Source organism: Rhinoderma darwinii, chromosome 1 (genome assembly GCF_050947455.1).
Source record: "Rhinoderma darwinii isolate aRhiDar2 chromosome 1, aRhiDar2.hap1, whole genome shotgun sequence".
Taxonomy (NCBI): Eukaryota; Metazoa; Chordata; class Amphibia; order Anura; family Rhinodermatidae; genus Rhinoderma; species Rhinoderma darwinii.
Window position 1 is genome coordinate 502,354,794 of NC_134687.1, and position 12,905 is coordinate 502,367,698.

General features: G+C 48.0%; 1 protein-coding gene across 2 annotated transcripts in view; it reads right to left on the reverse strand.

The window, feature by feature from the left end:
- Nucleotides 1-12,905, reverse strand: part of GRAMD2B (GRAM domain containing 2B) — a 177,221-nt gene that overhangs the window by 56,961 nt on the left and 107,355 nt on the right. Inside the window, exon 1 of one of the 2 annotated variants that reach the window (XM_075854801.1) lies at nt 4,147-4,502. The exons of the other annotated variant lie outside the window; for it this stretch is intronic. Coding sequence (XP_075710916.1) covers nt 4,147-4,229 — 83 coding nt within the window. The 5' untranslated portion in view covers nt 4,230-4,502. Of the gene's footprint in view, nt 1-4,146; nt 4,503-12,905 lie in introns of those variants that run through there. 2 annotated transcript variants of the gene reach the window in all.

Below are 12,905 nucleotides of genomic sequence, written 5' to 3' on the forward strand. Positions count from 1 at the left end.
AGTGTGCCACTACCTACAGGGGGGGGGGAGAGAAGTGTGCCACTACCTACAAGGGGGGGGGGAGAAGTGTGCCACTACCTACAGGGGGGGGGGGAGGGAGAAGTGTGCCACTACCTACAGGGGGGGGGGAGGGAGAAGTGTGCCACTACCTACAGGGGGGGGGGGAGGGAGAAGTGTGCCACTACCTACCGGGGGGGGGGGGGGGGAGGGAGGGAGAAGTGTGCCACTACCTACAGGGGGGGGGGGAGAGGTGTGCCACTACCTACAGGGGGGGGGGGGAGGGAGGGAGAAGTGTGCCACTACCTACAGGGAGGGGGGGGAGGGAGAAGTGTGCCACTACCTACAGGGGGGGGGGGTGCAAGTGTGCCACTACCTACAGGGGGGGGGTGCAAGTGTGCCACTACCTACAGGGGGGGGGTGCAAGTGTGCCACTACCTACAGGGGGGGGGGTGCAAGTGTGCCACTACCTACAGGGGGGGGGTGCAAGTGTGCCACTACCTACAAGGGGGGGGAGGGAGAAGAAGTGTGCCACTACCTACAGGGGGGGGGGGGGGAGAGGTGTGCCACTACCCACAGGGGGGGGGGGGGGAGAGGGAGAAGTGTGCCACTACCTACAGGGAGGGGGGGGGAGGGAGAAGTGTGCCACTACCTACAGGGAGGGGGGGGGAGGGAGAAGTGTGCCACTACCTACAGGGGGGGGGGGGAGGGAGAAGTGTGCCACTACCTACAGGGGGGGGGGAGGGAGAAGTGTGCCACTACCTACAGGGGGGGGGGAGGGAGAAGTGTGCCACTACCTACAGGGGGGGGGGGAGGGAGGGAGAAGTGTGCCACTACCTACAGGGGGGGGGGAGGGAGGGAGGGAGAAGTGTGCCACTACCTACAGGGGGGGGGGAGGGAGGGAGAAGTGTGCCACTACCTACAGGGGGGGGGGGGAGGGAGAAGTGTGCCACTACCTACCGGGGGGGGGGGGGGGAGGGAGGGAGAAGTGTGCCACTACCTACAGGGGGGGGGGGGGAGGGAGGGAGAAGTGTGCCACTACCTACAGGGAGGGGGGGGAGGGAGAAGTGTGCCACTACCTACAGGGGGGGGGGGTGCAAGTGTGCCACTACCTACAGGGGGGGGGTGCAAGTGTGCCACTACCTACAGGGGGGGGGGTGCAAGTGTGCCACTACCTACAGGGGGGGGGGTGCAAGTGTGCCACTACCTACAGGGGGGGGGTGCAAGTGTGCCACTACCTACAAGGGGGGGGAGGGAGAAGAAGTGTGCCACTACCTACAGGGGGGGGGGGGGGGAGAGGTGTGCCACTACCCACAGGGGGGGGGGGGAGAGGGAGAAGTGTGCCACTACCTACAGGGAGGGGGGGGGAGGGAGAAGTGTGCCACTACCTACAGGGAGGGGGGGGGGAGGGAGAAGTGTGCCACTACCTACAGGGGGGGGGGGGGGAGGGAGAAGTGTGCCACTACCTACAGGGGGGGGGGAGGGAGAAGTGTGCCACTACCTACAGGGGGGGGGGAGGGAGAAGTGTGCCACTACCTACAGGGGGGGGGGGAGGGAGGGAGAAGTGTGCCACTACCTACAGGGGGGGGGGAGGGAGGGAGGGAGAAGTGTGCCACTACCTACAGGGGGGGGGGAGGGAGGGAGGGAGAAGTGTGCCACTACCTACAGGGGGGGGGGAGGGAGGGAGAAGTGTGCCACTACCTACAGGGGGGGGGGGGAGGAGGGGGAGGGAGAAGTGTGCCACTACCTGGGGGGGGGGGGGGGGAGGAGGGGGAGGGAGAAGTGTGCCACTACCTACAGGGGGGGGGGGAGGGAGGGAGGGAGAAGTGTGCCACTACCTACAGGGGGGGGGGGGAGGGAGGGAGAAGTGTGCCACTACCTACAGGGGGGGGGGGGAGGAGGGGGAGGGAGAAGTGTGCCACTACCTGGGGGGGGGGGGGGGGGGAGGGGGAGGGAGAAGTGTGCCACTACCTGCGGGGGGGGGGGGGGGGGAGTTTTACCGGAAACAATAGCGCAGTATTTTCAGCGAAATCTGCATCGGAGTCTCCCAACGGAGCCTCCAACTCAGGTGTGAATTAGGCCTTAAAGAGGCTCTGTCACGTATTATATATACGTTTACTGAACCATCTCCTCCCCTGCACAGATTATTTTCCTGGATGTGGCAGCCACCTCACCAGGTAAGACAGGGGATCCCTGTTCGGGAGACATGTGCGGGTCTTAGAGATGGGACTTGCATCTGTCAGACATTAATGGCATTTCCTGTGGCAAGCCCTAAATGTCTCATGAAACAATCCCTTAAAGGGGTTGTTCATTACTGGACAACTGATGACCTATCTACAGGCACCCGGACCCCGCACCGATCAGCCGTTCCGGTGGCCTGCGGGCACTACGTGTTATTGCCCATTATGCAATGACCGGAGCTGGAAGCAGTTGGCTGTGTACATAGCATAGTGACCGCGCTGCAGCTCTGCCGCCATTCCTTGGGCCGGAGACAACTGGTTCCAGCGTGTACGTTGGGTGAGGCAGTCGAGCGGCTTAACGGTGCAGGGTCCAGGTGTCAGACCCCCACAGATCATGTACTGATGACCTTGCCAGTGGATAGGTCATCTGTTGTTCAGTAGTGAACAACCCCTTTAAACCTACAAAGTATGGTGTAGATTTGCCGCAGGTTTCTCCATGGCAAATCTGACAACATTCTAGGTGACAGGCCATCTTTCTGAATGTGTATTTACAATGCAGTGTCAGATGTTCAGTAACAAGTCTCTGCAAGGTACCAAAAGGGGTTTATGAAATCTATAGAGCCCTTTCATTAGGGATGTCAGAGACGGCGTTAGATGACAGACATCACCAATGTGACCTTCTCACCTTTATCCAAGACGTTTCAGAAGACCATTTTGGACAATCACCTTTTAGACGTTCATGGTTTGAATTATGAAACGTTTCAAAACAAAGTACTAATATTATACCACTATCATCTATGGCTGGGTTCACACTGAGTTTTTTTACGCGGAAACTGTGCCAAAAAACGTGTCAAAAACGGTGCGAAAATGCCTCCCATTGATTTCAATGGGAAGCGGAGGCGTCTTTCCCGCGAGCGGTAAAACAGTCTCACCATCTTCGGGCGTTTACACCTCTGACCTCCCATTGACTTCAATGGGAGGAAAAGAAAGCGTATTTCGCTGCGTTTTATGCCCGCAGGCGCTTAATGGCCGCAGGCGAAAATCGGCGTGCAGGGAGAGGAAAATCTGCCTCAAACTTCCAAAATTTTGAGGCAGAAATTCCGCCTGCAAAAAACTCTGTGTGAACACTTGTAAAAAGTTACATGTACAGTTTGCAAGTCGCTATGTATATCGCACAGTGGCACATTACTGTACACAGGTTATATATCCAAAATATCAGCTCGACCAGTCATCAAATACTTCTGTAGACAGTAACGCGAAGAATCCCAACACCCTGACCTCAATCCCTAATGAGGAGCTGGAAGCCGCGGGTATGTCAGAGTTTTCAATCTACAGAGGTGGCTATTCGGTGTGAAATACCAGGGAAAAGGAAGTTTAACCCTGTCAGGTACATCCAAGAACAGAACATCTAGTGACATTATCCGCTAAAAGAAACCGCCATTTGTCCTCAAGTGTCAAGTATAGCCATTTCTGGGAAGGCTGGATGACAACCAATATGGCCGCAGCTCATACAGTGGTTGTCACCTTGTTTTCCTAGGCTCCTGTTTGGTACATATGCCTCATGAACACGGACCAGCTGTAGTCCGGGTTTGTCACACGGATCCGGAATACGGAACCCATACTGGATCTCTAATTTTTTAACATTGTGAAAAACAAAAACGCCCAAAAAAACAAAAACGTGACATGCTCCAACAAATGCTGGATCACTGTTCCTGGCAAGGACAACTTATGATGGACTAGAAGGCTGAGCCATAATACAGAGACGTGGGCCACATGCTTTTCCATTCAGGACGCTTGGGATGGACTCGGAGTTGTAATTATGCAAATTCCCCAGCTTTCCCAGAAACAGAAAACTAATAAAAACTCAAAGCAGCAAAAGAGAACTAGCCACGGGCTTCTGTACCGGCGACCATTAGTAGACTACATACAGCGCTACTTCCGGTCACAATACTCTATGTACAGCACTTACAGCATGGAGATTGCCTTGGGGTCTTTCTTCAGCGGCCTCTTCGGTTCATCAGGATCACACACGGGCTCGGTCATGATCACCATTTCCACAGCAGGTTCCCCTTCGCAGCTCCTCCAGATAGTGCTCTCCCCCCTCAGACCCGGGATTTCAGCGCGCGCACACAGCCCTATAGACCCGCGCTACACATACAGTCCTGCTCCACCACGGATCCAAATCCCATAACAACAATGACAGGAACCAGTTTGACCAGTCTCACTGCAACGCGAGAGAATCCAATTGTCTGTCATCCAGCTGTAAGCAATTGCCTTTTCCTATGCAAAGCAGCTGATTTCAATTTACCCCAAAAAAAAGCTCACGTGTGGATGCAAAGCATTATAAACGACGGGTCATTCTGACTATCCACGTGTGGTGGGTGTGAGGGGCAAGTTCACTGCCAGGCACCGCCACCATGTAAATTATTCAGCCAGGAAGCCGCATTTATTTAACATTAGGGCCATGTAAATGTTTCAGAAGATGATGATTGAGAAGGACTTTGTTTTACCTGTGACAGTGAGGATGGATTACACTGCAAAGAAACTTCTAGAGAATTAAATTTACATGCGATTTCATATAAACTAGTTTTCCGTTTTCCCTGACAGAATCGTGTAATATACTAGTTTAAAAAAAGAAAACAGAAACTTGACAGACCTAGTTTGTCAAAGGGGTCCATTAAAAATCGGATCAAAATAAATCCGTCATTGCTGTCATGGACCCTTAGGGCCTGTTCACATCAGCGTTCGCTTTCCGTTGAGGGGTTCCGTCTGAGATTTCTGTCGTGGAACCCCGCAACGGATACCACAGCTTCCGTTTGCATCACCATTGATATCAATGGTGACAGAAACATTGCTAAAGGTTTCTTCCGTTTGTCACCGTTCCGGCAGGTTTTTGTCGACGGAATCAATAGCGCCGTCGACTGCGCTATTGATTCCACCAAAACAACGGAACCCTGTCATAACGGTGACAAACGGAAGAAACCTTTAGCAATGTTTCTGTCACTATTGATATCAATGGTGATGCGAACGGAAGCTACGGTTTCCGTTTGCCTTTCCGTTGAGGGGTTAACCCGACGGATACCTCAGGTGGGAAAACGGCATTCTGTTCCGACGGTGCGTTTTTTTACGCGACCGTTTTGAAAAACGGGCGCAAAAAAGAAGTGAATGTCACTTCTTGAGCCGTTTTTCGAGCCGTTTTTAATTGACTATAGAAAAACAGCTCCAAAAACGACCGTGAAAAATGCGAGTTGCTTAACCCCTTCGCGCTCAGCGACGTACTATTCCGTCGCGCTGACCGACACGTTCGCGCTCAGCGACGGAATAGTACGTCGCAGGGAAATGGCATCGCCATTTTCCACCGGCGCGTGCACAAGCTGTGACAGCTGCTGTTTCCGACAGCAGGCTATCACAGCTCAATATGCGATGGTCCTGCCTCCACGATCACCACTATTGGTCAGTTAGTGAGTAACTGTCCAATAGTGGCGATCGGTCTCTTCACTTCCTCTCCCTGACATCACATCCTGCTGCTCCCGCCCTGAACGCCTCTGTTGGAGATAGCGAGGCGTTCAGAGCGGTTAAGAGAGAGAAGAGAAAGTAAAAAAAAAGTCTAAAAAAACAACTTTTTTCGGCTTCCCACCTCTCCCATCCACTACCCATTCCTGTACCCTTCCTCCATGTGTTCCCCCCACGTTTTTGGTCAGTGATCATCTATCACTGACCACTTCTTAGTCTTCAGGACCAATTTCTTGGTCCTTGGGGATTCTTTTTTTCTTTTTTTTCCTTATAAAAAACATATAAAACAAAAAAATATAAAAATGTAAAAAAAACAACAAAAACTGTTAATTTAGACAATTTAACTAGATAGTTTAGTATTAGGGTTAGTTAGTGTCAGGGAACCGTCAAAAAGCGTAGTTAGGTATAGCGTCAGGGAATTTAGCATCAGGAATCCGTCACCGTAGTTAGATCTAGCGTTAGGGGTCCATCACCGTAGTTAGGTTTAGCGTCAGGGAACTCGGAATAATCTAGATATGTTTAGTGTCAGGCACCCGTCACCGTAGTTAGGTTTAGTGTTAGGGTATGTGCACACACACTAATTACGTCCATAATTGACGGCCGTATTTCGGCCGCAAGTACCGGACCGAACACAGTGCAGGGAGCCGGGCTCCTAGCATCATAGTTATGTACGACGCTAGGAGTCCCTGCCTCGCTGCAGGACAACTGTCCCGTACTGTAATCATGTTTTCAGTACGGGACAGTAGTTCCACGGAGAGGCAGGGACTCCTAGCATCGTACATAAGTATGATGCTAGGAGCCCGGCTCCCTGCAGTGTGTTCGGTCCGGTACTTGCGGCCGAAATACGTCCGTCAAATACGGACGTAATTAGTGTGTGTGCACATACCCTTGGGGAAGCTCAGAATAATCTAGTTAGGTTTAGTGTCAGGGAATAGTCGCCGTAGTTAGATTAAGGCCGGATTCACACGAGCGTGTGCGTTTTGCGCGCTCAAAAAACGCGGAGTTTTGCACGCGCAAAAGGCACTTAACAGCTCCGTGTGTCAGTCCCATATGATGCGCGGCTGCGTGATTTTCACGCAGCCGCCATGATTATGACACTCCGTTTGGATGTTTGTAAACAGAAAAGCACGTGGTGCTTTTCTGTTTACAGTCATAGTTTGACAGCTGTTGCGCGAATCACGCGACCCACGGAAGTGCTTCCGTGTGGTGCGCGTGATTTTCACGCACCCATTGACTTCAATGAGTGCGTGATGCGTGAAAAACGCACAAAGAACAGACATGTCGTGACTTTTTCGCAGCGGACTCACGCTGCGTAAAAATCATGCAACTGTCTGCACGGCCCCATAGACTAATATAAGTCCGTGCGACGTGCGTGAAAATCACGCGCGTTGCACGGACTTATATCCCGTTTGTCTGAATAAGCCCTAAGTCTCAGAGAAGTTCAAATAAAATCTAGTTAGGTTTAGTGTTAGGAACCCTCGCCCTAGTTAGGTTTAGTGTCAGGGAAGCCCACTCGTTCTATAAAAACACCAATGTTTTTGCCTGGTTTAGGTAGCAGCCTATTGTTTCTAGTTAGGGAAGCAATCAAATATGTCCCAACGGACATTTAGTGCCGAAGAGGCATATTCATTTCTTGCCTCCGACACAGAAAATGTAAAATCTCACTCTGCACCATCTGCTGCGCATTATCTTTTACACAGTACCTGTGGGGTCAAAATGCGCACTACACCTCTAGATGAATGTCTTAAGGGGTGTAGTTTTTAAAATGGTGTCACTTCTCGGGGGTTTCAACTGTACTGGTACCTCAGGGGCTTCTGCATACATGACTTAGCACCAGAAAAGCCTCAGTAGGCCAAATGATGGTCCTTTTCTTTTCAGCTCTGCCGTGTGCCCAGGCAGCTAATAACAGCCACATGTAGGGTATTTCCCTACCCGGGAGAACCCACATTACAGCTTATGGGGTGTATATCTCCGGTGGCACATGCTGGGCACACTATATCAGACACTGACATGGCACATATATATAGAAAATTGCAAATCTCACTCTGCACCATCTGCTGCGCATTATCTTTTACACAGTACCTGTGTGGTTAAAATGCGCACTACACCTCTAGATGAATGTCTTAAGGGGTGTAGTTTTTAAAATGGGGTCAATTCTCGGGGGTTTCAACTGTACTGGTACCTCAGGGGCCTCTGCATACATGACTTAGCACCAGAAAAGCTCCAGTAGGCCAAATGGTGGTCCTTTCCTTCTGAGCCCTGCCGTGGGCCCAAACCGCAGTTTATCACCCCAAATGTGGTATTGCCGCACTAAGGACCAATTGGGAAACAAAATGGGATATTTTGTTCCCTGTGAAAATAAGAAATTTTGATCAAAAATGACATCTTATTGGAAAAAATTTCATTTTTTTAATTTCACAGCCCAATTCAAATAGGTACTGTGAAAAAACTGTGCGGTCAAAATGATAACAACAACCATAAATGAATTCCTTGAAGGGTGTAGTTTCCAAAATGGGGGTCACTTCTGGTGGGTTTCCATTGCTTTGATACCTCTGGGGCTCTGCAAATGCGACATGGGACCCGAAAACCAATCCAGCAAAATCTGGACTCCAACAAACACATAGCGCTCCTTTCCTTCTGAGCCCTCCCGTGGGCCCAAACGGCAGTTAATCACCACAAATGGGGTACTTCCGCACTAAGAACAAATTGGGCAGCAAAATAAGGTATTTGTTTCCCTGTGAAAATAAGAAATTTTGATCACAAATGACATCTTCTTGGAAAAAATGACATTTTTTTAAATTCCACAGCCAAATTAGAATAGGTGGTGTGAAAAATCTGTGTGGTCAAAATGATAACAACAACCATAAATGAATTCCTTGAGGGGTGTAGTTTCCAAAATGGGGTCACTATTGGGGGATTCCTACTGTTTTGGCACCTCAATACCTTTTCAAACCTGGCATGCTGCCTAAAATATATTCTAATAAAAAAGAGGCCTCAAAATGCACTAGGTGCTTCTTTGCTTCTAGGGCTTGTGTTTTAGTCCATGAGCGCACTAGAGCCACATGTGGGACATTTCTAAAAACTGCAGAATCTGGACAATAAATATTTAGTAGTATTTCTCTGGTAAAACCTTCTGTTGAGTAAAATTGAAATACAGCAAGAAAAATGAAATTTGCAAATTTCACCTCCACTTTGCTTTAATTCCTGTGAAATGCCTGAAGGGTTAAAACACTTTCTAAATGCTGTGTTGAATACTTTGAGGGGTCTCGTTTTTAAAATGGGGTGTTTTATGGGGGTTTCTAATACATAGGCCCCTCAAAGCCACTTCAGAACTGAACTGGTACCTTTAAAAAAAGGCTTTTGAAATCTTCTTAACCCCTTCCCGCTCCTTGACGTACTATTACGTCATGGCAGCTGTATCGTTCGCGCTCCATGCCGTAATAGTACGTCTCGGGAGTAACGGCCGTTTCGGCCGTCCTCCCGACACATACAGGAGCTGTGACGCTGCTGTCTTGTTCAGCAGCTGTCACAGCTCCTACAGCGGGGACCGATCGCTGTGTCCCCGCTGATTAACCCCTTAAAAGCCGCGTTCTATAGAGATCGCGGCTTTTTAGGGGTTAAGCTGCCATCGCCGGCCTGCTACGCGATAGCGGCCGGCGATGGTGACTATGGCAACCGGACACCAAACAATGGCGTCCGGCTATGCCATAGACGGAAGACTAGTGGGTCCTGACAACGTCAGGACCCACTATGCTTGCTGTCAGTGAGTAGCTGACAGCTCTAATACACTGCATTACGCATGTAGTGCAGTGTATTAGAATAGCGATCAGGGCCTCCTGCCCTCAAGTCCCCTAGTGGGACAAAGTAATAAAGTAAAAAAAAAAGTTAAAAAAAAGATGTGTAAAAATAAGAAAATAAAAGTTTTAAAAGTAATAAAAGTAAAAGTCCCACTTTTTCCCTTATCAGTCCTTTATTATTAATAAAAATATATAAACAAACAAATAAACTATACATAATTGGTATCGCCGCGTCCGTAACGGCCTGAACTACAAAATTATTTTGTTATTTATCCCGCACGGTGAACGCCGTAAAAAAAAATATTAATAAACCGTACCACAATCACAATTGTTTGGTCACTTCACCTCCCAAAAAATGGAATAAAAAGAGATCAAAAAGTCGCATGTACCTAAAAATGGTACTGAAGGAAAATACAGTTCGTTACGCAAAAAATAAGTCCTCGCACGGCTTTATTGATTGAAAAATAAAAACGTTATGGCTCTTAGAATAAGGTAACACAAAAAGTGAATGATTGTTTACAAAACGTATTTTATTGTGCAAACGCCATAAGACATAAAAAAAAACTATAAACATCTGGTATCGCCGTAATCGTATCGCCCCGCAGAATAAAGTGAATATTTTATTTATAGCGCACGGTGAACGCTGTAAAAAAAAAAGTATACAAAAACAATAGTAGAATTGCTGTTTATTAGTCACCATGCCACCTAAAAATGGAATAAAAACTGATCAAAAAGCCGCATGCACCCCATGAAAACTACAATGGATTCCTCAAGGGGTCTAGTTTCCAAATTGGGGTCACTTTTGGGGGGTTTCCAATGTTTTGGCACCACAAGACCTCTTCAAACCGGACATGGTGCCTAATAAAAAAGAGGGCTCAAAATCCGCTAGGTGCTCCTTTGCTTCTGAGGCCGGTGCTTCAGTCCATTACCGCCCGAGGGCAACATGTGGGATATTTCTCAAAACTGCAGAATCTGGGCAATAAGTATTGAGTTGCGTTTCTCTGATAAATCCTTTTGTGTTATAAAAAAAATGGTATAAAAAGAGTAAATGTCACCTCTACTTTGCTCTAAATTTCTGTGAAACACCTAAAGGGTTCATAAACTTTCTAAATGCTGTTGTGAATACTTTGAGGGGTCTAGTTTCTAAAATGGGGTGTTTGATAGGGGTTTCTAATATATGGGCCCCTCAAAGCAACTTCAGAACTGAACTGGAACCTAAAAAAATAAATAAATTAGGCAATACTTCGCTTCTTGCATTATACTGATAATGAGCAGTGCCCACCCCGAGATGACCCCAGTTTTGACCGTTTGTATAAACGGAGACCCCTATTAGACCGTTCCAGTGCCCGGTTTTCCCAAGCATACACCCCCGAGAAGTGTTTTTCTATTGATGAGTCCCTGGTACATTTTAAAGGGAGGGTTCAATTCCGCCAGTACCTGCCAGGTAAGAGGGCAAGGTATGGCATGAAGATGTATAAGCTGTGCGAGAGTGCATCAGGGTATACCTACAGGTTTAGGATATATGAAGGAAAGGCCACCCCCAAACCAGACTGCATCCTGGACTACAATAGGTACATGGGAGGGATGGACTTGTCAAATCAAGTCCTGAAGCCCTACAGCGCCATGCGGTGTGGTATAAGAAGCTGGTCGGGCACATCATACAGATGGCTTTGTACAATGCGTATGTGCTACGTCGATGTGCAGGCCAGAGGGGAACTTTCCTGGAATTTCAAGATCTAATCTTTAGGGACCAGGAAGGGGGGGCACCCAGTACTTCTGGAAGCGAGGCCACACGCATCGTACCAGGGCAACACTTTCCAGGAGAAGGTCCCCAAACCGGTGGAAAGGGAAAGAGTCAAAAGAGGTGCAGAGTCTTCTATAAGAGGGGGATAAGGAAGAACACAATATACCAATGTGACACGTGTCCCGAAAAACCAGGGCTCTGTATAAAAGATTGTTTTAAAATGTATCATACATCCCTTGATTTTTAATTTACCCTGATGCACTCCGCACAGCTTACCCCCCTCATCTTTCCCTTCTGAGCCCTGCCGTATGCCCAGGCAGCTGATAACAGCCACATGTAGGGTATTGTCGTACCCAGGAGAACCCACATTACAATTTAAGGGGTGTATATCTCCGGTGGCGCATGCTGGGCACACTATATTGGACACTGAAATGGCATATATATATATAAAATTGCAAATCTCACACTGCACCATCTGCTGCGCATTATCTTTTACACAGTACCTGTGGGGTCAAAATGCTCACTACACCTCTAGATGAATGTCTTAAGGGGTGTCGTTTTTAAAATGGGGTCACTTCTCGGGGGTTTCAACTGTACTGGTACCTCAGGGGCTTCTGCATACATGACTTAGCACCAGAAAAGCTCCAGTAGGCCAAATGGTGGTCCTTTCCTTCTGAGCCCTCCCATGGGCCCAAAGGGCAGTTTATCACCACAAATGGGGTATTGCCGCACTAAGGACAAATTGGGCAACAAAATGGGGTATGTTGTTCCTTGTGAAAATAAGAAATTTTGATCAAAAATGACATCTTATTGGAAAAAATATCATTTTTTTCATTTCACAGCCCAATTCAAATAGGTGCTGTGAAAAACCTGTGCGGTCAAAATGATAACAAAAACCATAAATGAATTCCTTGAGGGGTGTAGTTTCCAAAATGGGGTCACTTCTGGTGGGTTTCCATTGCTTTGATACCTCTGGGGCTCTGCAAATGCGACATGGCACCCGAAAACCAATCCAGCAAAATCTGGACTCCAACAAACACATAGCGCTCCTTTCCTTCTGAGGCCTCCCATGGGCCCAAACTGCAGTTTATCACCACAAATGGGGTATTGCCGCACTAAGGACAAATTGGGCATCAAAATGGGGTATGTTGTTCCCTGTGAAAATAAGAAAATTTGATCAAAAATGACATTTTATTGGAAAAAATATCATTTTTTTCATTTCACAGCCCAATTCAAATAGGTGCTGTGAAAAAACTGTGCGGTCAAAATGATAACAAAAACCATAAATGAATTCCTTGAGGGGTGTAATTTCCAAAATGGGGTCACTTCTGGTGGGTTTCCATTGTTTTGATACCTCAACGCCTCTTCAAACCTGGCATGCTGCCTAAAATATATTCTAATAAAAAAGAGGCCTCAAAATGCACTAGGTGCTTCTTTGCTTCTAGGGCTTGTGTTTTAGTCCACGAGCGCAGTAGGGCCACATGTGGGACATTTCTAAAAACTGCAGAATCTGGACAATACATATTTAGTAGTGTTTCTCTGGTAAAACCTTCTCTGTTACTAAAAAAAAATTGAATAAAATTGAAATTCAGCAGAAAAAATGAAATGTGCAAATTTCATTTCCACTTTGCTTTAATTCCTGTGAAATGCCTGAAGGGTTAAAAAACTTTCTAT